Here is a 27,046-nt window from a genome sequence, read left to right on the forward strand (position 1 = left end):
GCAGGCTTCCTGCTGACCAGGGAGCCTGATGCCCGTGAGATCCCAGAACCCTGGGATCATGACCTGAGCTGAGGCAGCTTAATGACTGAGCCACCCAGGCACCCTGACATCATCTGTATTTAGCTGTCTCCTTAAAATGATCTCTTCCGTCTTCATCCTTTCTCCCCAATCATTTTCTCCAGTTATAGTCTCCATTTTGGTAAAATGGTTCCAACAATCCACCCACTCAAGCCAGAAATCTAGAAGCCATTCTTGAGTGTTCTTTTCTCTCACCATGAATATAGCCAACATTTATTTAGTACCCATGACATGCTTTCCAGTCAACGTTGATCCTATTTCTGGATTCCACCTAATAGTCTGATCCTATTTGCCACCATAATTTCATCTAGATTACTAATAGCCTCCCCCTGGTCTCTATTCCTTGCACCTTCTCCCATTTAGTCTGTCGTCCATACTGGGGCTAGAATTCTCTAAAAAGTAAGTAAATCTTAAAAGGTCACCAGCTTGCTCAAGCTTCAAGGTTTCCCTTTTCGATCCCAGGAAAATCTATCATCTTTAACACTGTTTACAAGGCCCCTGTGGGTCCGTCTCACCAACATTTCTTTAGTTCTCAAAATGCTATAATCTCGTTGCCTCCGAATGTGCTGTACACTGGGTTAAGAACTCTCAGACTTCCTATTGCTTCCTACAGGTCACTAGCTTTCCTTAACCGCCCCTGTTCTTCACATCTCTTGACACTCGGAACTCTGCACCCAGGCAATTAACTGTACAAAATACCTACCTCCTCTAGCCGACTGAGACTAGGAAGGCAGACACCACACACCCCTTGTTCACCACTTGATTTCCCAGTCCCCAGCACAGCGCTGGCTCTCAATACATGTCTGTTGAAATAATTACACTCCCTCCTGCACAGAGCCAGCCCTTTGAGTCTTCCCCTAATTCCCCACTCTATTTTCTTCAGAGAGAAGAAAGGCACCTCTGGACCCGTGATCCTCCAAGAGCATTTTCTGGTTTTCAGGTGAATGAGTGACTGACCCAGCCTAGCGAGGCTGATCGTTAAGTCCCCGGCCTCTTTAAGCGCGGCGGCGCTGGGAGTGGAGAGCTGGAGTACTACCACCGTGCGTAAATAATCCCAGCAGATCCAGGTCCGGAGCCCAGCGAACACGTGCTGCCGGCGGAGCGCGGAGAGGGCGGGCACCCGGGAGGAAGGTCCCAGGCGGCCTGAACGTGCTCGCGCCCGTGGCCGCCGCGGCGCGGCCGTCCGGGTCTCGGAGCGAGCGCACGTGCGCCGGCCAGACCCAGCGGAGGCAGCGTCCGGGCACCGGCGAGGAAATGGAGGGCGAGGCGCTGTTCAGAGCTAGGGAACAGTGTGGGCTGAGTTTCGCCCCGAGAGGGGAGAGCGAGGAAGGAGAAGCTCTGACGGCCGGAGAGGAGAAAGGGAGGATCGCGAGCTAGGTAAGGCGGGCCAACCTAAAGCTCGGGAGGAAAGGGGGGCGGGGCTGGAGGAGTCGCGGAATAAAAGCGCACCGGGAGCGAGTAGCGAGCTTATTCCGAAGTCGGGGTCGGAAGCGCTCACACCCGGGGGCCCGCGGCGCGGGGGTGGAAAGGCGGTGGTTTCGGAACCCCGCCCCGGTACTGCCGGGCTCTGAGCTGACCCAGCGCCCCCCTTCTCCCCCCGCCCTTGACCGGACTTCCTCCTTGCAGCGTTTGCGGCCGCGGCCGCGGCCTCACCCTCGGCCAGCGTCCAACCCCCCGGTTGACTCCGCCCGCTACTAGTCGGGCGGGTGGGGGTGGGGCCCGTTTCCTCAGTGGTGGACGCTGGGTCGGCGTCCGCGTCAGCCGGAGCCCAGCGCGTGACGCAGCACGTCGACGTAAGTGACGCGCAGACCCGGGCCGCTCCTCCCTCCCTGAGTGAGTGCCGGCCCGGTCGGGGCGGGGGAGAAGAGGGAGGGAGGGGGAGGGAGAGGCGACCCGGGAGTCGTTGTGGGCCGCGGGCCGGACCGGGTCTCTGGGCGGCGGGAGCCAGGGCCGGGCAGAAGGGCTTGGCGGGCCGTTAGGGACCGCCACGGCTGTCGGGTCCCTTCCTCTGCCGGACTTGCGCGCCCCGGTGCCCGGAGCCTCCGGCGCTCTGCCCACCCCGCTTCAGCTCGCGTCTCCCGACTCCAATTAGGTCAGGCTCGGAGTCCCGCGGCCGCGGCTCCGGCCCCCAACGCGCGGCGGCCACCCGGCTCGCCTTTCTTTCTTCCCTCGCCTTCCTCTCTTCTTGCCTCCCCCTCCCCCCCCTTTCTTTTCACGTAGCTGGGGTTTTGTTTTTTGTTGTTTTAGGCTTTAGGGGTTTTGTGCCTCAGCCTGAGCTCATGGGTGTACATTATCATGCTCCTCTTTTGTAGAGCAACCCGACGGCCATGGAGGCCGAAGAGACGATGGAATGCCTTCAGGAGTTCCCGGAACATCATAAAATGATCCTGGACCGATTGAATGAACAGCGAGAGCAGGATCGGTTTACTGACATCACCCTGATTGTCGACGGTGGGTAAAGTGGTGGGGCAGAGCAGCGAATTTTTGTGGCTTCCGTTCCTATCCCCCCTTCCCCCACCCTCCTTTTATCCCCCCCTTGTGTGGCCTGTGCCTATTGAGTGTGCGCTGGGACCTGGCGGAGACTTGCCAGTGCCCACTCACTGTAGACCATGTTGCAGAAGGCTGGTTGGCTGGTCATGCTTTCAACATAATCTTAGCTTCTTTGCCGCCTTGGTACGTTTTCCCATTGCACCCTTGAGTGCAAGATGATGGTGTTGGAGATAGGGAGAATATCTCTAAATTTTTGGTTTATAGCCTTCCATACAAAAGCTGCTTTGAGGAGACTTCCACAGCAATCATCTGGGAAGTGTTGATTCTTTATAGTTTCCCAGATGGTCTTGGAGGGAGAATGTGAGATTCCTTTGCAGCACTGGTACCCTCTTTGGGAAACCTCAAATCAAGTGGGGTCTTTACCAGTATTAGGAGTTGTCCTTATAATGGAGGCAAACACAGCTTGGGTATCTTTTCTGTTTAGTGAAAATAGGAATCTCAAGGCAGGCTATTTATTATAGATCTGCTGTATTGTATGTAGGTTTACCGCTTCCAAATATTAGGCATTATTAACATGTTTAACAGAGCAAATACATCCAGCTTTATGCTTATTCTATGGCTTTTTCTTCTCTCTTTCCAAATGATGGATGTAACATTTTGGGTTGTGTTTATAATTAGGAGTTTTACATGAATAGGATTTACTTTGGACTCTTTAAGTGGTAAGAAGCTCCGTACCTCTTTTAGTTTTGTAAACTGGCTTTTGTAAAACTGACTTAATAAAGTCTTTGAGGTAAAGATCTGGCTTCGTGTCTAATTAAAATTGAAGTTTGTCGAGATAGCTACTAAGAACATTCTGACTTTAGTTCAGTAATTTATATAGTATTATGATTATATTATGGAGAAAGGTCTGCCTTATATAATTTCCTACTTTGTTTTTTGGTTTTACTTTTGATTTTTGAATATATGTTATTCTCTTTTTTTTTTTTCTTTTTTTTTCTTTTCTTTTTGATCTAGGACACCATTTTAAGGCCCACAAGGCTGTTTTGGCTGCTTGCAGTAAGTTCTTCTACAAATTCTTTCAGGAGTTTACTCAGGAACCTTTGGTGGAGATAGAAGGTAAATGCTTATTTTAAATACAATACTTAGCAAACATTATAATTGTTGAAGAAGTGTTAGTTAATTTAGCAAGATACCATGGGAAATAGGCATCAATGGTTCCTATTAGGTCGCTGGATAAATTGTTCTTTTGACACTTGAGAATTCTTAGTTTCAGTAAAGTGTTTGGTAAAATGATCCGTCAGGAAAAACTCTTACATTAGATGGTAGATGTTGGTCTCTTAAAGGAGTCTTTTCCACTTCTAAAACCAGTGGTCACTCTCTTTGGAAAATTTGTATTAAAAGTGAATCCCATCTTTGTTCAGTGGGCCAAAGTTTCAGACTGGTGGGGATACTGCAGGTTGCGATAGAAGGTTCTTTATTAGCAAAGGTATATATGACACGCACAAAATAAAATGGGCTGCCATAATATGGAAGAGACTAGGAAAGATGAACTGAAGTAGCATTCAGAAGTTCTAGTGTTCAGAGTCTGGAATGGAAGGAATCATTCAGTAGATACTGCTTTAAAGTAGAAAATGGTTTTGGTACTTGCTTGATTTTTTATAATAATAGCTTCCCTAAGTGCCAGCAATAGTGCTTTGCGTTTGTGTGCCTTTTCTGAGATTTGCCGCAATCCTTTGAAATAAGTGGTATTATTTCCAATTTACACATCAGGGAACAGGCTATAAATTGTTAGTTGCTCAGTGTTGTCCAGCTAGCAAGGGATTCACTTGACGCTATTAATTACTATGCTTTTGGCTTATACTGCTACATTAGCTATCCCTCCCTATTGTTCAAAACTGTAGGAAATAAATAAGCTTGCCTACATAAATACAGAATTTTAGTTCTTTCAGTGTTCTTGGATTTGTATCTTTTTGACGGCATATATATTCTTTGTTATGAGTGAGTTGCCTAGAAACGCTATTCCCTTGGGGAAATCTGGTGCCCTGGGGAGTAAAGAAAATGAAAAAGTTAAGCACGTTCCTCGCACGTTTTCTTTTGGGTACATTTCAGTTTATCTAACATTCTGGCTGATACATCCATAATCTTTTCATTATCTGTGATGGACAGAGCCACAGGCATAATGGAAATCCACAAAGCTTACTAAAGTGAGAATCTAGCTGCCTGTACAGTATTGGTTTCTATTACAGGGCAAGATTTCATCCATTCATTTACCTGAGGTACTGTGTGATGCCATGCAAGTTATTTTACTTCAGTTGCATATTTTGTTCCTCATCTGAAGAGGCCTTATTACTTTATAGGCTTGTAATGATTAATTGAAATAACATGCAGAGTGCTGAGCGTAGTGTTTGATACCTTGTCAAAGCTTTATAAATTGGGTCTGTTTGTCAAATTGAATACCTGTTATGTGTTGTGCACTGTAGTAGAATCAGGAAGTGAAGAACTGATGAATAAGATAGTCCTTGAAGAATTTGCAGATTTAATCACAGGTGACCAACAGGTATAGAAAGGAATACCAAAAGTGTCACAGAGACTTTTATAGTGGAGTGATGTAGCTGAGGAAAGAGAATGAATAGTTTGGTCTACCTTAGAGAGAGGAACAATTTTAAAAAGGAGTTGACTTAAGTTTTTTGTTTTTTTGTTCTTTGTTTTTTAAGATTATTTGTTTATTTGACAGAGAGGGAGAGCACAAATAGGGGGAGTGGCAGAGGGAGAAGCAGGAGATTCCATGGAGCAGGGAGCCCGATGTAGGGCTTGATCCCATGACTTGGGATCATGACCAGAGCCTAAGGCAGACGCCCAACCGACTGAGCCATCCAGGTTCCCCTGACTTCTGCTTTTTAGGCAGAATGTTAAACAGTCAAAAAATAAGTGGCCCTCGGTGAGAAGGGAGAAGGTGGTGGGGTTATGGACATTGGGGAGGTTATGTGCTATGGTGAGTGCTGTGAAGTGTGAACCTGGTGATTTACAGACCTGTACCCCTGGGGCTAATAATACATTTTATGTTTATTAAAAAAAAATTAAAAGAAAGATTAAAACAACAACAACAACAAGTGGCCCAGGCTAGAATATGCATTGCTTTTGGAGCAAAGAGTATATCTGGAGAAGTAGGATTTTCTCTTCTAGAGACTGATTACCTTGAGATTGTTTCTTGTGCCTTTTAGCGCCTCTGACCTACTATCTTCATTATATTATAGCACTTAGAAGCTTTATGGACAAATGAGAAAACAGAATGTAAGAACATTTCTGTTTTTGTTACTTGCCAGATTCAGGTTTAAAAAAATCGTTTTGGCTCAGTGTTTTCTTCAGCCATTAACTTTGGGATCACTGTACAACCTGTCTAGGTCACCTGGCTATAGAAAAAACCTGGCCGTGTAATTCGAAAACCCAAGTTTCCTTTACTGTTGTCATTTGTATAAGCTTGGACATGTTGGCTAATGCTGCATATATATATATATATATATATATATATATATATATTTTAATATATAGGATACGTCAAGTAATTTTGCATTATGTCATGGCATTTTGAATTTTATGATACTCTGCTATTAAAATCCTCTGAAGAAGACATTTTATTTTGTTTTGATTTGGGTTGGCTTTGTTTCTAGCAGGCAGTCAACCTGATTTAGGTTCAGACTGCCTTATGTGGACTGTGGATGTAATTCCAATTTTGTTTTCAAAACTTTTGTTGTGTTCAGGTCTCAGGTGTGCTCAGCATCTGGGTGGTAGTCAGCATCATAGTGCAGTATTCAACCTCTTTGCTGTGCTGCCTCAGCTCAGTTCTACACGAGTAGCTTGGTGGCTAGAGCAAAACTTATTTTTTTTTTTTTAAGATTTTATTTATTTATTTGACAGACAGAGATCACAAGTAGGCAGAGAGGCAGAGAGAGAGAGAGGAGGAAGCAGGCTCCCTGCTGAGCAGAGATCCCAATGCGGGACTCGATCCTGGGACTCGATCCTGGGACTCTGAGATCATGACCTGAGCCGAAGGCAGAGGCTTAACCCACTGAGCCACCCAGGCGCCCCTAGAGCACAAGTTATTCACAGAGGACCTTTCTCTAGTTCCTTCTTCTGATTTCTGCACTTTACCTCCAAGGAGTAACTTTTCCTGATTGTCTGGCTAGAAAACTGGGGTTTTAGCTTCTGTGTGCTGTCATGTGCTTCTCACAGTGGGATCTGTTTCCTAGACAAAGTGGTGAGAGAAAAAAAAATTAAGATTTCTCTCCATGCTCTTCAGATCATAGTATGTTTCCTAGCTCTGTCAGAAAGAAAAACTTTCTCAAAGGATTAGTACCTGCTTGGTGGCCACCAGCCACCAGTGTGCAGCATCAGAACTGCAACTTGCTTTGAGGCAGGGCTGAGAGGAATTAAAACCAAGTATTTCCAGACCTGCATATACTCTCTATTCCCTTTTCTGGTTCTCTAGCCAGAAAGAGTTTCTTCTGCAGCTTTTTTGTCTGTTCCTGCTACCTAGGAGTGGGATTTGGGCTGTCTTCAAGTCAAGTTGGGATATGTGGGAGGAAAAATAAAATCCCAGGAAACTCACTGCTGTTCTTTGAGTTTTGATTTCTCTCCCCAGCCTGCTTGTTTCTGTTTATCTTTCAGAATCCTTATCAAATGTATTTCAGAATACATTTGCTTTTTGTATTCTTCCCAGGACTTAGGATTCTAAGCGGTGGACAGGATGGAGTGTGGGGAGTGGATGAGTGTGCTTTCTTCCTCTTAGCTAGAATTGAAACCCCCATCTCTAAAATATGAATAATGACCTCACTCTATAGATCTAGAATGCTACCCTTTTTTGCTTCTTCCTAAGTGAAAAAAAGAAGATTCAGGTTAAGGTGTTCATATTAACAGTTTCTTTAGATACTCAGAAAAATTGTGTTCTCCTGCACACTTCTGTTATAAAAGGAGCAAAGGATTAATTAGTAAGTGGGCTGGGGTTTGAAAGTTACCAGACTAATCCTGATGGGGAATAGTGTCTTCATAATTGCATCTGTTACCATGTCACTTACCTGGGCAGGTGTTACCAGTTTAGTTCATGTTAGCTGATCAGGTCAGTGATTTATTCCTAGAACTAATGTTGGACTGACAACTTAAGAAGCACCTAAGATTCTTATTTAAAAAAAAAAAATGTTGCCTGTCCCACTTTTGATTCTGGAGATCAGGGACCCATCCTTTTATTAAGTCTACAATGATTCTGATGAACCAAAATTGGGAAATAAGTCTACAGTTCCTTATTCAAATCCTTGGAGGCTAGATGTTTCTTGAAATTACAAGTTTTCTAAAGATAATGCAGTCTGTGTAATGTGATATTTCCAGTGGGGTCTAGGGTGACATCCTATAACCAAATAGTATTTTGGAAGAGTAGCATATTAATATTTACTCTTAGTGGGATAAAGACCATAAAAAGCCCCGTGTCAGTTCAAATCAAATTTTGCTTCCGAATTTATGGGAAAACTTGGGTCTTAAGAGATTTGGAGGACTTTGGAATTACAAGTAAGAGATTATGAGCCTGGGGCGCCTGGATGGCTCTGGGTTGAAGCCTCTGCCTTCAGCTCAGGTCATGATCCCAGGGTCCTGGGATCGAGCCCCACATCAGGCTCTCTGCTGCCTGGCTCTTTGCCTACTTGTGATCTCTGTCTGTCAAATAAATAAAATCTTAAAAAAAAGAGATTATGAGCCTGCAGTGAATGAAGTCATAGGTATTCAAACTCTTCTAAGCCTGAATGTTTCCTGCTGTCATCTTATATAAAATTTTTTTTTTTTTTTAAGTGTATAAATCTTTATTTTGGACTTAGGAGTTGGGCCATCTGGGGTTGATTCTAGTTTTCATCACTCAATTAACTTGCCAAAGTCACAGTTATTAATTTCTGTGCCTCAGTTTTTCTATCTGTAAAATGGAGGTTACAATAGAGTTCTCTATAGGATTGTTGTGAGGATTGAGTTAGTAATTATGAGGTGTTTGGAGTTGTGCTTGGTATTTGTAGTATTATGTGTGTGTGTTTCATTAAAAATCAAAACCTCATTCCACTTCAAGAAAAATTTACACATGTTTTTAAAATGGACTTTTGTTGTACTTTTAAATATTTGGTTAAAACTCCTTAAAAAAATTTAGTTACTCTCTTATAATAAAGAATAACATGGTCAAAAGAATAACCAGGAAAAAAAAAAAAAAGATGTAGGAGACTCAAAAGTAACCTTCAAAGAATCCAGTTATTTTAGTTTGCTTATTCAGGTATATAAAGTCATAGGAAGAACATAAAAGTATTTTTATATTTGGAGTTGTGTATATTGTATGCAGTTTGGACATGGGCATTTTTTAGTGTGAAAATTCTGTGTTAAAAGTAGTTTTCTTTTGGAACACCTGTCTGGCTCAGATGGTGCAGCATGTGACTCTTCATATCAGGGTTGGAGGTTCAAACCCCAAGTTGGGTGTAGAGATTACTTAAAAGTCAAATAAACTAGTTTTCTCTTTGTTTCAGTAGATTTTTGTAGCCTTGCATTAGCAGATTGAAATAATAATATATAGCATTGAAGAGCACAAAGAAATAGAGTATCTTTTGGGCCAACATTTAAACCTAAAACTTGTAAAGAAAAGTTGGAATTATGGAAGCTTAATTTTGAAAGTGACTTTAGCTCTTATTCATTCCTACTTTGTGTCTCTGCATTTTAGGGAGCATTGTGTTAGATACTGTGAGGTGAGTGTACAAAGACAAAAATCATTTCCCTCTAGCTTAGAGTCAAGAGGTGCCCATGAGTTGTAATTGTCAGAACAAGTACAGAGTTCACCTGAGGGGTGGGAGAAGGGCAGACCATTAAATTTTCATTTAGTATGTGGCATTAGAATTGGGCCTTCAAGGCTGGTAGGATTTGTACAAAGATGAAGTGATTAAGCATTCAGGAAGGATGGTAAGTGTTCATAAAGACAAGGAAGTTTTAGAAGTGAAGGGTTTGAAGATCAGTATATAGTATGGGATTTATAGAATTTAAAATTTGGAAGGAAAGATAGTGGTAAATAGAAAAATAATGTGAAATACCTTGAAATAAAGGCAGAGTGGTATGGAACTTTATTTGCTGAACTGTGGAAAGCTCTTGAAGATTCGGAGCTGAGTTGATTCAGAGATCCTTGCAGTAAAGTACCATGTCTGACCTGTAATAGCCCATTCATATATTTGAGTAGATAGGTAGGTCATAAGGGACTTAGAAATCTTTGGGAAAGATCTTAAAGCACTTTGGTAGTTATTGCTGGAACTTGGTACGGTCTTACCATCTTGGTACCATTAATGAAAATTCCACCAGGAAATGTTCCAAAATTCAGATACTGATCAGGTATTGAACACTGTGCTTTTTTTTCTTTACTAATGTGAGAGCATTTGAATCAATGTGAGTACATGCTAATGGACATCTCTTTTTCTACAGGTGTTAGTAAAATGGCCTTCCGTCATTTAATTGAGTTCACATATACAGCAAAATTAATGATACAAGGAGAAGAAGAAGCCAATGATGTATGGAAAGCAGCAGAGTTCCTACAAATGCTAGAAGCTATCAAAGCCCTTGAAGTCAGGTAATTACTTTCTTAGTGACACAATTATACTCAGTTGTGTACACCTTTTTAGTCAAGATTTTATTATATGTTATGTCATAAACAACTGATGTTTTAAAATAAGGACTATTTAAGGGTCTGTAAAATTCTGGATACTGATTGCTCTTTCTCTCACACTTGATTTCTTGTCCTTATGTAAAAACTGCTAAGGTTAACTAAAGTAGCATGTTTTGTGTCTAATGAGGAGGACTAGGCAGCATTCAAGGAGTTACCTGGGTCCCTGTAAACTGTTCCGTTGGATTTGAGTTATTAATTGCATGACGCCTTACTCTAAAAAGGGTTTGGCTTACCAAGATTAAGTTAATACTGTTTAAAAATAAGTGAGGAAATGGATGAAGATTAATAGACGAGATGGGGGCGATAATCAGTGAAGTTAGAAATATGGTAGCCAGTACACCTGCCGTTTATGTCTGTATACTTGCTAGATGGGCTAAATCTCACTCTGAACTCTAAAGCACCTAGTGCAAAGAGAAAGGAAAGAAAAACCCTAAGTTACATTATGCATGGTTATGAGAGCAAACCGTTGCTTAGAAGCAATTCCTGGTATTCAGACAGAAAATTTCTCATAGAGAGTATGTATTAAGTGATACATTAAATGATACAACGAATAAAGACTTCCAACATCTTTCATAATGAATATTGGCACCATAATATAGTGACTAAGAACAAGAGTTCTCGACTCTGGTAACCTGGGTGATATCCTAGCTCTACCACTGTGTGACCTTTATGAAGTTACTCGACCTGTCAGCAGCTTGACTTCCTCATCTGTCAAATGGGGATAATAGTCCTTTCTACATAGGATTATTTGTGAGGGTTAAATGAATTAATGCATCTAAAGTACGTAGCATGGTATCTGGCATATAGTATTCAAAATTGAACTGGTCTTGGGGCGCCTGGGTGGCTCAGTGGGTTGGGGCCTCTGCCTTCGGCTCGGGTCGTGACCTCAGGGTCCTGGGATCGAGCCCGGCATCGGGCTCTCTGCTCAGCGGGGAGCCTGCTTCCTCCCCTCCTCTCTCTGCCTGCCTCTCTGCCTACTTGTGATCTCTGTCTGTCAGGTAAATAAATAAAATCTTAAAAAAAAAAAAAATTGAACTGGTCTTACAATTTTATATCTCCTGGCTCTGTTTCTTATGACCTTAGTGTAGTCATTGGCATAACACTAAAGTGCAGTTTGGTGAACTCAATTAGAAACGGGGCAACATGATTTAGTCCAGCTCACTGGTGTGGTTCAGTCAAAAGATGTAATTTAGAATAATTCTAAGAAATAATTGAACTGTAATCATCCATAAATACCATTTGTCCATTTTAATTAGTTTGGTGACAGAATTCAAGATTAATCCAAGAGCTTGGTGTGTATGTATTCTCTGATGCCTAGAGCCTGGCACATAGTAGGTGTGTGGTACACATTTGTGAATGGACGGATGGGTGCATGCTGATTAAAACCGGATCAGCACTCTCCTGTAGGGAGAGCTGAGGCATGCTCAACAAAATTGAGGTGTGTTGAGGATATATATCTGATGATGCCATACTTTTTCAAAATGCAAGTAAAGGGAATGCAGTATGGATGGGGCAACATCAGATTTGTGGTTAAATTCTGGATGAGAACCTTTTGGAAAAATGTTTTATCCGTGTGGTCCCTTTGCTCAAAGTAGTGAGTAGTATCTCATTATGGGGAAGGTCCTTACAGCAGAGCAGTGGAACATATTCTGATAGTACCCTAGGTTGGATTTGGGAGGGTTAGAAATTGAGTTCATGTGTATAGTCATTGGGAGATGAAGGTAAGAACAGCTGGGCACAGCTGTTTTCCCAGGCCTGCCTATTTAGAACCTTTTAGAAGATTTATTATCATAAGAGTGGGATCCTTACAGTAATTAAAACCATAAGTAAATGCTTTCAATATAAATACAGTTACATGTTGAATTGTTTCTTAACCAGTTCTGCATGCAGTAGACTCAAGAGTTCTTTACAAACAGGAAGACAGCAGCTTTATGTATTGGCAGTTTATAATAATGCAATTTAGAAATAAAAGTTAATTTAGTTGTGGTTAAATTGACTGATTAAGGCAACTGTGTATTGAGATTATTATATAATGTTTTGCAGATTCAAAAGGTGAATTAGGTGCTCTGCTCACATTCGCAGTATGCAAGTATTTTTGGAATATAGTGTCATCTTTTTGAATGACACTGACGAAAGTATGAGGACCTTATTTTGCTTTGCTGGAGTTGCATTATTGTTTGTTTGAAGCTGTGTAGGACAGAGTTCTTGATAATTTGTTAGGAAGCAGCAGTTGCCTTATAGATTTTTCTTCTCCAGCCTGTTGGTGTAATTTACATGTAAAACAGTTCACCAGATTAATACCGCGTTTGAATTTTGGCAGTTGTATACAGTGGTGTAATCCCTACCATAATCAAGACACAGGAACATTTCCATCATCCCAGGTTTTCTCATGACTCTTTAGTCAGCCCTCATCCCCAGCCTCAGTTATTCACTCATTTGGTCTTGATCACTGTAGTTGTATTTTATTTAGAATATCATATAAATGGAGTGTAGTTTTTTGTTGGACTTTTTTCACTTAGCGTTATGTTTTAGAGGTTTGTCAGTGTTGTGGATATTAGTATTTTGTTCTCTTTAATTACCAAGTGGTATTCAATTGTATGGCTGTACCACCTGTTGATGGTGTTTCCGCCTATTACAAATAAAGTGGCTATTCTTTTCATTTCTCAGTAAGTATCTAGGAGTGGAATAGCTGGGTTGTATAGTAGGTATATTTAATTTTTTTTAAGCAACTGCTAAACTGTTTTCCAAATTGTTGTGCCATTTTACATTCCAACTTGTAGTGTTTGAGAGTTCCCGTTGCTCCACAGCCTTGCTAATTCTTGGTATGATCAGGCCTTTTCATTTTACTGTGCTAGTAGGTATATAGTGGTTTTAATTTGCATTTCCTTACAACTAATGATGAAAATTATTTCATGTGCTTTTTTGCCGTATGTTTATCTTATTTGGCAAGGTGTCTGTTCAGATCTTTTGCCCATTTTTAAATTGGGTTATTGTTAAGAACTGTGAAGGGTCTGAGATTTTATCCTATTCGCAAGCTATAAATTGGCCTGCCAGTTTTTTGGGATGCTGGCAGAAGACATGAGACTCCTGAGCCAGAGAGAAGGGCCTTCATTTCTCTTACAGGATAAGGAGCAGCATGAACTCCATGCTTATACCATTTTTTCTTGCCCTTCTCAGTGCCCCCCCCCCCCCAAATCCCTTAGGGGTGACAGTAGTGGCCTAGGTGTGTGTATTCACAGTGGTTTACATCACATTTGAGGAACACCTGGCTTTAGGAAACCAAAGTTTTTTTATAATGAGGTGCAAGCAAACCTGCCTAGAGGGGCCATATCTTCATTATACTGGGCAATAATTGAAACTGTGCTCCACTTGAGCAGATGAGCATTCTCTTCTAAGGCTATTTGCTGTGGAGGCAACCTTGAAAAGATCCAGAAGAAAAGGTGTCTTTGTTTACAAGACTTGCAGAAACATGAGGGGTCCATGGAGAGTTATCTTCCAACAATATCCTTGTTTCTACATTATTTTAGCTTCTGGTAAATTTTTCCAGGAGTATACTACTCTGTGACCCCTCTGATTAATCTGGTCAGTAGGGACTGGTCCTAATCCATTCAGTTTTTTTTTTCACACTGGATTTAATTAAGGCAGCTGTCAACAGAACTTGAAGCAACAGGATGTGGTCACCCTGCAGCACTGAGCTTAACCATCCACTCACTCCCCTGAGGTCCTGGACTCAACCAACTTAGAAAGCCAGGTAGCTTTTATCTTTAGTCTTTGTGTTGACTTTTCCACTTAGCGGTAAGCATTAATCCAAGTATAGCAAGATCTTTTTGCACTTGATAGTCTCTGCATTGGCCCACTGGGAGAAAGTCTAGGGCAATTCTATCATCCATAATAACCCTAACCAGTGATTTGAGGCTTACGTGAATGACTTCCAGGGCCCAAGTGGTGTCATTGATCACATAGGCTTAAGTCAGACACAAATTTTGTGTCACCTTTTTAATTGGATGATTCCCATTGTAGGGAAAATTACCCAAGGAGCACATGTAAATAACAAGTCAGTTATTCTTCCAGGAAACTCCCCAAGTACCCAAAAGTTGCCCTGTTTTGGGAGAGATCATCACTTCTATCATCTGAGAACTACACTAATCTGTTAGTGGTGTTTCCTTAAAAGCTAGATGATCTCTTCTGCCCACCCCTGAAGCACAAGTCATCATACTTTTGGGGAGGGAAGTTAGTACCTGGCTCTAATACAAGAAGTATGTTCCCTAGGGCATATAGGTGAATTGGAAAGAAAGTGTTGTTTACAATGGTTTGTGCCCCAGAATAGGACCATCATCATTCCTGGGGCAGAAGCCTCAAATGTGGCTTCCCCCTTTCCCGGATTGAACCTGGTCATTGATTTTTTTTGGAGGGATTGTCTGAAGGCAGTCAGTTCAAACCATTCTTTGACTTATGCACCTGAATGCCACTTGAGTGGTAACTATCCACCTCATGAACTGAACCTCAGTTTTGGGAGTAGCAGTGGGGCAATATGGAACATGTAGGAACTTGGCCATTCCCTGCTGTTTCCAAAAGACTTCTGGGTATAGTTAAGGGAAGTGATCATCAAATCATGGTCAGAGTCATTGGGCAAGGGAGAGTAGATCTAGCAGTTGATTTAAAGTTGCTTATAACAGCCGGGTAGAGGTGCATCAGTGCATTTTCCTACAGAGGAAGGCCATAGGGGCAGTTCTAAAGGACAAAGACCATTAATACCTTCCTCCCTCATACCTCTTGAGTCTAAGATTTTTCTCTTGCAGGTTTCAGGGTTGTTGCTCTCCCTTCACCTCCATAGAACCACTGTGTCCCATTCTAGTAGCTGTAACTTCCAGTTATCCCCTCCTCTTACCCAGACGTTTCATCCAGAATGGTCAGGGACACAAAGGCATTTTCATAAAACTTTAAAGACCCATTATCTCTTCCATTTTGACTCAAAGGGGCCAGTCTTTTCTCTTTTTTTTTTGAAGATTTTATTTATTTGAGAGAGAGCAGGCAAGTGAGCATGAGCCCAGGGGTGGTGTTGAGGGGGAGGGAGGGGAACAAGCAGACTCTGCACTGGATCCCAGGACCCTGGGATCATGACCTGAGCTGAAGGCAGAGGCTTTAACCCACTGAGCCACCCAGGTGCCCCAAGTTTGAATCTTCTAATACCAGTTTTTTAAAAAAATTACTTATTTTTTAAATTTTTTTATTAATATGTAATGTATTGTTAGCCTCAGGGGTACAGGTCTGTGAATCACCAGGTTTACACTTCACAGCACATACCTTCCCCAGTGTCCATAACCCAACCCTTTCCCTACCCCCTCCCCCTGGCAACCCTTAGTTTTGTGAGATTGAGTCTCATACGGTTTGTCTCCCTCCTGATCCCCTCTTATTTCATTTATTCCTTCCCTACCCCTCAAGGCCCCCACATTGCCTCGCAGCTTCCTCATATCAGGGAGATAATATGATAATTGCTAAGACCACTTTTGACTGGACTGTCACCTGGAAGAAACACCAGCCAGGCTTTGCCAGGATTGCCATTGCAAGGGAAAGAAGAGGATTGTGTCTAAGAATGGTTAAGGCAGAATTCAAAATTTCCAATTAAGTTTCTATAACTTCCTACCCATTTTGTCTTGATCATTATCCAGGAAACAGCTGAGAAGAGATGGTCCCTTTTTGGGAATGGCTGAGTTCGATGACCAAACTGCCTTACTCAGATTTTTGGACAAAGAGGAGATAAGGGAAGTAGAGTCAGAAATCTTCCGAAGTCTGTGTTGAAGGAGGCTTTTGTAATGCTCTATATTATCTATATCTGGATGGTAGGGAGCTTGCAGGGTTCATCACTACTTTGACTGTCAGCCAATTATTGAGTGGCTTTAGGCACAGAATGATCAGACTGCAGATGATCCAGACAGCTGAACACACGACACAGATTAGTTTCAAGGGCACGGTGGTGTGGCCAGAACCAGCAGATGAGTCTGGAAAAGCGGCAGTATAACCTTAAAAAGGTTCAGCAGTGGTGAGACTGTACTGATAGCCCTGGGATGGGGTCAGAGGTCCAGTCTAGTCAGTCTTCAAGAACGGTCAGACAATGCCCTGGGCAATGTAGCCTTCTTCACAAGATAAATAGGCCAGCGTTTGGTGGGTGTCACAAGTTGGCATCCAGTGGCAACTTCTCTGTCAGAAGCATGGGTCCTTTACTTTATGCTCTCTGTGATGGTGGCTATGTCAGCATGTTCAGAATAATACTGGGTCTAGGGGGTAAGTGATGGAAGTCTAGGCAATGCAGTCTTGATCAGCACCTTCATTCTTGTTAGTATCATTAGAGAACAGGCCCTTACCATGGGCATGTGAATTAGGGATGCAAATAGTTTGCTTAGTAACTGCTGTTGTGGTCCTGAGGATAGATGTCTTAATCTGCCAAGATTTCCAGCTCTTCCAAATAGCTAGTCATTGACAGCAGCCCAGGAGTCAATAAAATACAATATGGTTCATTGTGGAGAATGTTTCCCAGGGCCATGAAGAAAGCTTTTGAGTTCTGCCTTCTGAGCTCAGTGACCACATCCACTTTTGTGTAGTTGGTGCTAAAGCTGAGCATTTGCAGCAGTCCAGAGAACACCTTCAGTCTTGAGTTTAGCCAAAGCATCAGTGAATCAAAGACCTCATAAATTTAGTGGCTTCTTTGGGCAACAGAGTTGGGGGAACTTCCATTTTTTTTCATGTAAAGTCAAGAGATCAACTGTTTTCTTGAGTGTCTTTTTTTTTTTTTTAAGATTGATTTATTTTAGAGCAAGTGAGCAAGTGGTGGGGAGGGGCAGAAGGAGAAGAGAGAATCTTAAGGAGACTTCCCGCTGAGCAGGGAGTCCTACTCCCACCATCCCTCGACCCTGAGATCATGACTTGTGCCAAAACCAAGAGTCAGACCCTCAATCATCTGAGCCACACATGTACTCCTTGAGTGTCTTATTTCTGTTTGAGAAGTGAGACTTGGTGGGTATGTTTCACCTTGCTAGTCATGAAGTCTTAGTTGATGCATTCCCAATGGCAGGCAGTATCAGGCTGGAGAGCCTCGAAGCCTGAATGGGTTTCAACAAGAGCCCAACAGCAAGCTAATCCTTTTCTTTTCAAAGGGATTGTACCTTGTAGATGTGGCAGGTATAAAACCCGAGGTACAAAACCCAAGGTACACCCTGTGGGTGGAGTCTGGCTCCCTTTGCCAGAAGCTCTAATCTGCGAAAGAATCCATATCAAAGAGTTCTAGTTCAAACGGGCTGTTAAGAGTAGTAGGGCCCCCAAAATGGAGACTGTGCCAGTTTGATGGGTAACTTCCAGAGCAACCTTTTGGTTTGAGCACCACTTAAAAGATCCCGACTTGGGGGCGTCTGGGCGGCTCAGTGGGTTAAAGCCTCTGCCTTCGGCTCAGGTCATGATCCCAGGGTCCTGGGATCGAGCCCCGCATCGGGTTCTCTGCTCAGCAGGGAGCCTGCTTCCTCCTCTCTCTCTCTCTCTCTCTGCCTGCCCCTCTGCCTACTTGTGATCTCTGCCTGTCAAATAAATAAATAAAATCTTAAAAAAAAAAAAAAAAAGATCCCGACTTGAAGATTAGCTGATATAAAGAAGAAAGTAGAATGCCCAGGAGAGGTACCTGCTGTCTCTAATGTCCAAATAACAATCCTTATTTTCAGTAGGGAGAGAGAGGAGGTAAAAAAACATAGTTTTTCTTTTATTGCTGGAGGAATTGAGTATTGTGAATCTACTGGACTTAGTCCCAAGAAACTCGACTTGATGAGCAAGCCTCTGAATTTTATTGAGGGTTCATCAACACTTGTTCATGGAGGTGTGCTGACATTGTGGTCGGGACCTTTGAGACAGACTTTTAGCTTGCCAGTCAGCAGGACATCAGTATAGTATAAACTTCAGACCTCACAAGATAGAGACACTCATGTTAAACCTGACCAGCTGCTGGTGCCATCTGTCAGGGGGTTTCTTACAGTAGCTCTTCTCTACCTGTGGCTCTTTCCATTTGGGACAATCCAGTTCTGATACCTACAGAATTGGGCAGTGTAAATGCCATAGCAGTTCCTGCTGTACATTCAGATTTAGCAACAACAGTATGTACTGTCAGCTTCCACCTGCAGGGTTAAGACAGGCTCCCTTTCCTGTTGTGAACCTTGCCCAAACTCCATGGGTTGAATGGAAGGTCTTCTTTTCCCCATGGTAGAATGGTGAGTTGTCCTGAATCTAACAGAGCCATGAAAGTTTGAGTCTCTCCCATTCCTGGGTTTCCCTCTGCATCCTTGGATTGGGTATATGGTGTCTTCACTATACCCTTGGGGACAGGGAGACCTTGGCTCTACCCCTAGTTATCTTCCTCCAAGCAGATGAAGTCAAGGTATGGGGGGGGGGGGAGACAGAGAGAGAAAGTGACTCCATGCCAGTAAGCAAGGCATATTTACTTTTGATTTCAAGCAGATGAGAGCTGCATGTGGTTTGACTAAGCAAATTTCAAGTGTTTTCGGCCCATCAAAAGCCCTCTGTTGGCCAGCAAGATCATCATTACTGATGCCGTCTATTTCCTTTTGGGGAATCCCTTGATTCAGCTGCCTTGTCCACATTGCTTTTATTTTATTTTAATTTTTATTTATTTTTTTAAAAAGATTTTTATTTATTTATTTATTTGACAGACACAGATCACAAGTAGACAAGAGAGGCAGGCAGAGAGAGGAAGAAGCAGGCTCCCTGCCGAGCAGAGAACCCGGTGCGGGGCTCGATCCCAGGATCCCGGGATCATGACCTGAGCCGAAGGCAGAGTCTTTAACCCACTGAGCCACCCAGGCGCCCCTCCACATTGCTTTTAAATTGGGGCCATAAGATTTTTTTAAGATGTATTTATTTATTTGAGAGAAGGAACACAAGCACACGAGCAAGGGGAGGGGCAGAGGGAAAGGGAGAGAATGTTGACAGAGTCCCGTCTGAGTGTGGAGCCCAGCATGGGGCTCCATCTTAGGACTCTGAGATCATAACCTGAGTGGAAATCAAGAGGTAGTTGCTTAACCCACTATGCCACCCAGGGACCCTGTGGCCATAAGATTTACATGCCTTTTGGCAGACTCAGATGACTTACACACTGGTGGCTTTTTAAAAAAGAGTGTACCTTTGCTGCCCTTTTGTCACGATAACAACTCTTATGTTTTTACCTAGTTTAACATTAAGGTTGGGATTTTCAGGAGGCCTGATCACAAGAATTTATATTGTTTTGGATTCTTTCCTCATTCTCTAGTGACTCATCTTCATCAGCATTATAAACCCAATTGGCAAGAAGATTTACTAGTCAGTGCCTCACCACAGGTGTTTGTCTCAAAGAAATCTCCCCAAGAGCACTGTAGCACCCTTGTGACAGCCAGGACAGTACTGCGGGGGAAAAACTCCCGAGACCTTTTACAGTCCTCTCCACGTAGATATAAGGAGGACAAGACAACACTGCAGGAGAGGCTGAGCCCTGTGATGGCCCAGGTTGCCATTCTTCTTGATCTTTCTTCTTTTTTTTTAAAGATTTTATTTATTTGACAGAGCACAACCAAGGGAAGCGGTAGGGGGCCTGTTGTGGGGCTCAATCCCAGAACCCTGGGATTGTGATCTCAGCTGAAGACAGAGGCTTAACCAACTGACCACCCAGGCCCACGCCCCCTCATCTTTCACGTGGACTAGGCGAAGTTCTAATGACTCATTTCTGTTAGTAGCAGTTGCAAGTGTCCCTCCTGTAACCCTTAGTTTTGGAAACTTATTTGTAATGGGGCAGGGCCTTCTGTCTCTACCCCTGCCCCCCCGTGAATCTCAGTTGTTTTGATGAGTTAGACTTAAGGCTGACCACCAGACTGGCAGGGAAGTCCTCCCCTCAACCCTGGGAGAGTTTGCAACACCAGGGAACTGTTCTAGCAGCTGTCCTGGAACTTACTGCCAGCTACTAATCCTGCAACTTCCAGTTTTTCCTCATTATAGGTGTTTCAGTTTTCTGAGGCTGCCATAACAAAGTACCATAAACTGGGACCCAAAAATGTCTTGTCTCACAGTTCTGGAGGCTAGAAATCCTAAATTACAGTGTTAGCTGGGCATTGCTGCCTCAGAAGCCTCTAGGGGAGGATCCTTCCTTGCCTCTCCCACCTTTTGCCAGCCCCAGGTGTTCCTTGGCTTGTGGCAGCATGACTCCAATTTTGGCCTCCATCGTCATTCACATTGCTGTCTTCTGTCTCTCTCCTGTTGTGTGCGTGTGTCCAAATGTACCTATTCTTATAAAGACAGAGCTGTATTAGAGTAGGCCTCACTCTAATGACCAATTTTCTTAACTTAGTTACATGTTCAAAGACTGATATCCAAATAAGGTTACATTCACAGGTGTTAGGGGTCAAGACTTCAGCATATCTTTGAAGGACACAGTTTAACTCCTACAGTAGGCAGTTAAGTGGAAGACCATGCATTGCCTAGTTGACCATACAGTTTGGTCAGCATTTTTGCTGCCAGCTCCAGTGGACTTCCTCACATCCTATTATTTGTTTTGTGGGGCCTCATCCTTTGTCCTCCAGAAAACCTTGTCTTTTTTGGCATCCTGTCCTTGTTGCCAAAACCTGGCAAGGAGTGTGGCAGATCTGAGATGTTTACCCTATTTGAAGGCAACAAGTTATCCTTCATAGTTTCACGGATGCTGATAAAAGATATTTGTTAAGTCAGAAAGATTTTACTTTTTGCACAGTAAGGAGCACGAGTTTTATATTTGTGCCAGTTTTCCCTTCTCCCCCAGAGGGGTGACATAGAGTGGCCCAGGTGAATGCAGTGCGTCTAGTTGGTTTACATCACAGCTGAAGCATCTCCAGAGTAGGAATCCCACATCTTAGATGATGGACTGCAAGCAAAGCTGCCCAACTGTTGCCCAGAGGGAGCCATACTCTCTGTCTTTCCAGATTGCTGGCTGTACTGCAGACAGCCTTGAAGAGAATGCCGAAGAAGAGCTGTCAGTGCAGGAGATGTGCAGGAACATGAGACTCATGGATAATTGTCTCCCAGTAGTTGTCTTCTCTTATTTAGGGTATTGGATTGTGAGAAAACTTTTTATACTGTCTGTACAGACCTTTGACAGATAAATGTGTGCACGTGTTTTGTCCAGGTCTGTGGCTTGATTTTTGTTTTGTTTTGTTTTGTTTGCGGCCTACCATTTTGTTAACTTTTTTTTTTTTTTGGTCAGAGAGAGTGAGCACAGGCAGACATAGTGGCAGGCAGAGGCAGAGGGAGAAGCAGGCTTCCTGCTGAGCAAGGAGCCCGATGTCCTGGACTCGATCCCAGGACGCTGGGATTATGACCTGAGCCAAAGGCAGCAGCTCAACCAACTGAGCCACTCAGGTGTCCCCGTTTTGTTAACTATTTCAAAGGACAAAGGACAAAAATCTATCAATTTTTGCCATTAGGTCTTCTGCTTTTTGCGTACTATTTAAGAAATCTTTCAGTAACCCAATTTTACAAAGATTTTCTCCTGCCTTTCTCTTGACGTTTTAGTTCTTACGTTAAAGTTTGTTATCCATTTTGAAATAATTTGAGTGTGTGATTGAAGAGTGATAGTTGAAGTTTATTTTCTCCATGTAAAGACCAGTTGTTCCAGCACCACTGTTAAAAGTTCTTTCCTCCATTAAATGACCTTGGAACCTTTATTTTTCAAAAATCAATTGAACAAGTGGGTCTGTTTCTGGACTTGACTCTGTTCCATTATCTTCATGTCTGTCACCAGTATTGTGTCTTAACTTATTGTAGCTTCACAGTAAGTCTTGAAATTAGGTTATATAAGTCTTCCGATTTTGTTTTTTGCCTCTCCGTATAAACTTTTCTATGAACTTATCAATTTCTTCCCAGAGCCTGCTAGGATTTCCATTGACCTTACGGATTTTTAAATCCATACATTATGTGTTTCAGGAACAAAGAAAACTCCGCTCCATTAGAGGAAAATACCACAGGAAAAAGTGAGGCAAAAAAAAGAAAGATTGCAGAAACTTCAAATGTTATCACTGAATCATTGCCCTCTGCAGAATCAGAACCTGTTGAAATTGAGGTGGAGATTGCCGAAGGCACAATCGAAGTGGAAGATGAAGGCATCGAAACGTTGGAGGAAGTGGCTTCTGCCAAGCAGTCCATAAAGTACATTCAGAGCACAGGGTCCTCTGATGATTCCGCCCTGGCACTGTTGGCAGATATTACCAGCAAGTACCGGCAAGGTGATAGAAAAGGGCAGATAAAAGAAGAAGATGGTTGTGCATCTGACCCCACAAGCAAACAGGTAGAAGGTATTGAAATTGTGGAACTTCAGCTGTCACATGTGAAGGACTTGTTCCATTGTGAGAAATGTAACCGTTCATTTAAATTGTTTTACCATTTTAAGGAACACATGAAATCACACTCCACTGAGAGTTTCAAGTGTGAAATATGCAATAAAAGGTATCTTCGGGAGAGCGCATGGAAACAGCACCTCAACTGTTACCACCTCGAAGAAGGTGGAGTCAGTAAGAAGCAAAGAACTGGGAAAAAAATTCACATATGTCAATACTGTGAGAAACAGTTTGACCACTTTGGACATTTTAAAGAGCATCTTCGAAAACATACAGGTAACTAGCAAATCCTTATGTTAAAAGTGCATATTTCCACATTCACTGCAAGTCTGAGCGTCTAATTCTTTTTTTTATTTTAATAACAGCAGCCATCTCCTGTATTTTCTAATATGCAGGCTGAGCTCACATTGTTCTTCTGATACTAGTTTATTGAAATAGTCCTACTTTAAAAGCAAAAATCATAACAATTTTGGAAAGTAGTTGTTACTCTTAACGCCTTGCCAATTTTTGTATTTTTAAAGAAATACACAAAGCAGTTTGTGATTATTTACTAAGGATCATAAATTATGAAGTCCTAATTATATGGAATCTTCACTGTTACTGTTTTTTACATTTCCCGTCTCTCGTTTATACATTACATAGATCTGTACACTTAGGAACAATCCCTGGCATGTTTATACCTTTGTGTACATTTGGTCACCTGTACCAAGGTGGTAGCTAGGTAGGCAGTATATGTTCATCTTCCCACACCTCTTCAAGAGCACCCAGTGTCAGGACTGATGGGCAGCCAGGAGATGAGAAAGGTAAAGTCTTTTACTTCCCTCCTCCTGGAAGCCCTCTCAGGCATGCAGAAGCAATCCCAGGGATGCCCACTGTGGGCCTCTGGTCCTTAGAGTTCTGCATCCATCCCCTATGCCTCTTTTCCCCTCCTTCAGAGTTTCTGTCTTTCCACCTCTCAAGCATTCTTTGTTAAGTCTCCTGTGTCACACACAGGAGCTACTAGCTATGACTTGAATCGTGTGTGGGGGGAGAGCAGTGGATATGGTGTGCTAAGTGTCAGACTCTAGATACTTGTCCCCAAGTTCTGTGTGGTGGCTAAAGCTGTTTAGACTGTTTAATACAGTGAATACAACATAGGTATTCCATACCATTCAGAGTCTTTGTCTTTGCTGGAGTTTGGAAAATTTCGAAGAAATTTTGTCCTAGATCCTTTGCTGTCCTTAGTTCCTCTCTGCATACTGCTTCAAATTGAGGAAAGAGGTAGATTCAGATAAATGTGGTATGGTATCCCTCACTTTAAATGCTTGGTATCAATACTCAGGGACTGAATAAATGTCAGTATCAATATTCAGTGGTTACATGAAACAGAATCTCATACTTAAGTCTTCATATGGATTTAAAAAGCTTCCGGATACTAGTTTGCGTAACTAATAGGCATTTATCTTTTGGGAAAATGCTATCTGATTTTCAATCATAAAGGAATATTTATATTAGGAATTATATATTTAGAAACTGCCTGTAGTAATAGTTTTTGGTCCTTAAATACCCATCTGTTTTAATGTAACTTAGTTTTGCAAAACACTTGCTATACCAGCAGCACATTAAATTAGTAAATAAATGTTACTTGGTAACTAGTATCCTTTGATAAGGGCTTTCAGTATCCCAACAGGTATCAGTCACCTTTATCTTCTAGTAATGTAAAAGTAGAAGCAATTTTCTCTTTACCCAAAACATTACCTGGAGACTTACCTATTGAAAAACAGGCAACACAGGGGCGCCTGGGTGGCTCAGTGGGTTAAACCTCTGCCTTCGGCTCAGGTCATGATCCCAGGGTCCTGGGATTGAGCCCCACCTCCGGCTCTCTGCTCAGCAGGGGGCCTGCTTCCCTCTCTCTCTGCCTGCCTCTCTGTCTACTTGTGATCTCTGTCTGTCAAATCAACAAATAAAATCTTTTAAAAAAAAAAAAAAAGAAAAACAGGCAACACAGATTATTTTAGAAGTTTTAAAATATGCTTTCCACATCCTATCCTTTGTATTTTGGATTAAACAGCAGAATGTAGAGCTAAAGCGTATTATGTTGTATGTCTTTATCTTTATAATTATGTGAGATAACTAAAGTAGTTGTTACAAAATATAGAACTAGATGTCCATTGGGAAAACAGTTCAACACATAAAGCAAGCTGAACTTTTGTTGGCATTTAACCTCAATTAACTGTACTAGTAATGAGTAACAAGATAGTTGCAGATATGATCAGTGACTTGAATTCAAGAGGAGCATAAGTAAATAGTTGTAAATTGTGCTTATGTTAATAAAGAATGGATCATTTCTTGCTTATAGCAATCCCAGTGTAAAGATAAGGAAACAATCCCATTCCTGTTTCCTATCCTCAAAATATACATAAATCCCCCTCAGTTTCATATTTTGCATACTTTTATTAGTTTAGTGGTTTGGTTTTTTCAGTAGTCTTAAAGCATACAATATGGTCTATAGCTTGATTTGCAAAAAAAAATTTTTTTAAAGATTTTATTTATTTATTTGACCTCAAGAGAGATACAGTGAGAGCAGGAACACAAGCTGGGGGAGTGGGAGGAAAAAAAGCAGGCTTCCTGCTTAATGGAGACGCTTAATGACTGAGTCATCCAGGTGCCCCTGATTTGCAAAGTGTTGGTGGTTACTTGTCTTCTGAATTATTTTGTTTCCATTTGGAAAATAGTAATGCCAACCTACTTGGTCATGGAGATAAATGTTAGAGTCCCTGCCTTCAAAGAGCTTACCCTTATGTTGGGGGAGACAAGCAGACAGCGTTACACGTGACAGGCTAAGGGCTGGTAGAAGGCAGCACGCTGTCTTATGGGAATGCCTGCCTGGGCTGTTTGTTTATGATGGATGAGACAGGGTTGGTTTCCTGGAGCATTCACCCTGTAATGACTCCCAAAGGAAAAGGAGTTAGCCAGGAGATGGGCATTCCAGGCACAAGAAATGAAGCATGCACAGGTACAGAGGAAAGAGAGCCGTGTGTTTGGAGCACTGCTGATAGGTTATTACAGCTGGAGGATTGGGTCCAAGTGAAGGAATGACAGGAGATGTAGCTGGAAGAGTTAGGAAGGCTGACCAGGTGGCACACACTTAGGCATCGTGGACAAAGGCAGGGGAGAGAAAGTGATGGAAGATGAAGCCAAGATCATATAGTTATTTTCATAAATGCCGTAAATGAATTTGGATTTTATCTTGAAAGACTGAGTCATTTAAAGAAGTTTAAACCAGGATTAGATTTTATGTTTGAGAGTGATGACTTGACAGGATAGATTGGAGTGGGGTTAAACCTTCAAGGTGTAAGCTGTTGGAACGTTTAATCAAAAATGAAGAGTGGAGTAAAGGCAGTGATAGTGGAAGAGGGTTAGAGATGTGAATAACATTAAGTAGGCAGAATCAACAGGATTTGGTGACCAGTGAAATATGGGAATAAATCCCAGCTTTCTGGTTTGGGTGCCTTACAGGATTGGAGGTTAATTAACTTAGAAAAATACAGAAGGGTAAGCACTTTAGGGTGGGCGGTACCAGACATATTGATGGATTTCCTGTGGAACACCTAGTATGAGAGAGAACCTGAAGAAGAGAACCATGTCTTCAAATGTTACCTGTTTCCCAGAGAGGACGTATGGAATTAGAGAAAGAATGTGGGTCTGGAAATCAGAATTAGATTCCAGCTCTAGTTCTGACATTTGCCAGTATGATGAACTTGACTGATCACTTTATCTTTGGGCCTCTTTCCTCATCTGTGTAAATATGGGTAATGATACCTACTTTACAGGGAAATGGCAAGTAAAATAATACGGTAAAAGCACTTTGAAGACTGTGCTGTCTACACATCTAAAACAGAATTAATCTGTTGATATTTCTAGATTTTATTGGACTTACTAATTTTTAAAATAGCAAAAGCTCAAATGACAAAAGCTGAAATGATGTACAATGATTAGTAGAGAGAGATTTAGTAGATCTCTCCAGAAGCAACTACTGCCATCATTTTCTTATTTATCTTTCCTTGTCTGTTCTTTGCATTTTTGAGTCACCACAGATGAACACACAAGTTTTTTGGGGAAAATAAATAGAGACATGCAGTACAGTGTCATGACATTTCTCTCAAACTCTTTAAATGAAAATGCAGGAATCTATACTTGTTTTGTTCTCCCCGCCACGCCACCCCCCGCCCCCGCCCGTGGCTGCCTGGTGTTTCAGTGCATGGGTGTGCTGTGATTTACCTATGTTGATACACATTCGATTGTTGCTAGTCTTTTGCTATTACAGACTATGCTGTAATAGGCATACTTGTGCTTTTATCTTTCTGTATGTGTCCAATAGCAGAATTGCCAA

At 42.2% G+C, this 27,046-nt stretch overlaps 1 protein-coding gene across 7 annotated transcripts in view; it reads left to right on the plus strand.

The window, feature by feature from the left end:
- The first annotated feature begins 1,144 nt into the window (after nt 1-1,144).
- ZNF131 (zinc finger protein 131) overlaps nt 1,145-27,046 on the plus strand; it is a 30,610-nt gene continuing 4,708 nt past the window's right edge. The window contains exons 1-6 of one of the 7 annotated variants that reach the window (XM_045079523.1): nt 1,146-1,455; nt 1,705-1,911; nt 2,391-2,529; nt 3,583-3,684; nt 10,048-10,192; nt 22,265-22,950. In XM_045079523.1, the coding sequence (XP_044935458.1) occupies nt 2,406-2,529; nt 3,583-3,684; nt 10,048-10,192; nt 22,265-22,950 (1,057 nt within the window). In that variant the 5' untranslated portion in view covers nt 1,146-1,455; nt 1,705-1,911; nt 2,391-2,405. The other 6 variants (XM_045079522.1, XM_004737938.3, XM_004737936.3 and 3 more) reach the window with 6 other exon arrangements.

Source organism: Mustela putorius, unplaced genomic scaffold, assembly GCF_011764305.1.
Source record: "Mustela putorius furo isolate JIRA1106 unplaced genomic scaffold, ASM1176430v1.1 tig00000407_pilon_pilon_pilon, whole genome shotgun sequence".
Lineage (NCBI taxonomy): Eukaryota > Metazoa > Chordata > Mammalia > Carnivora > Mustelidae > Mustela > Mustela putorius.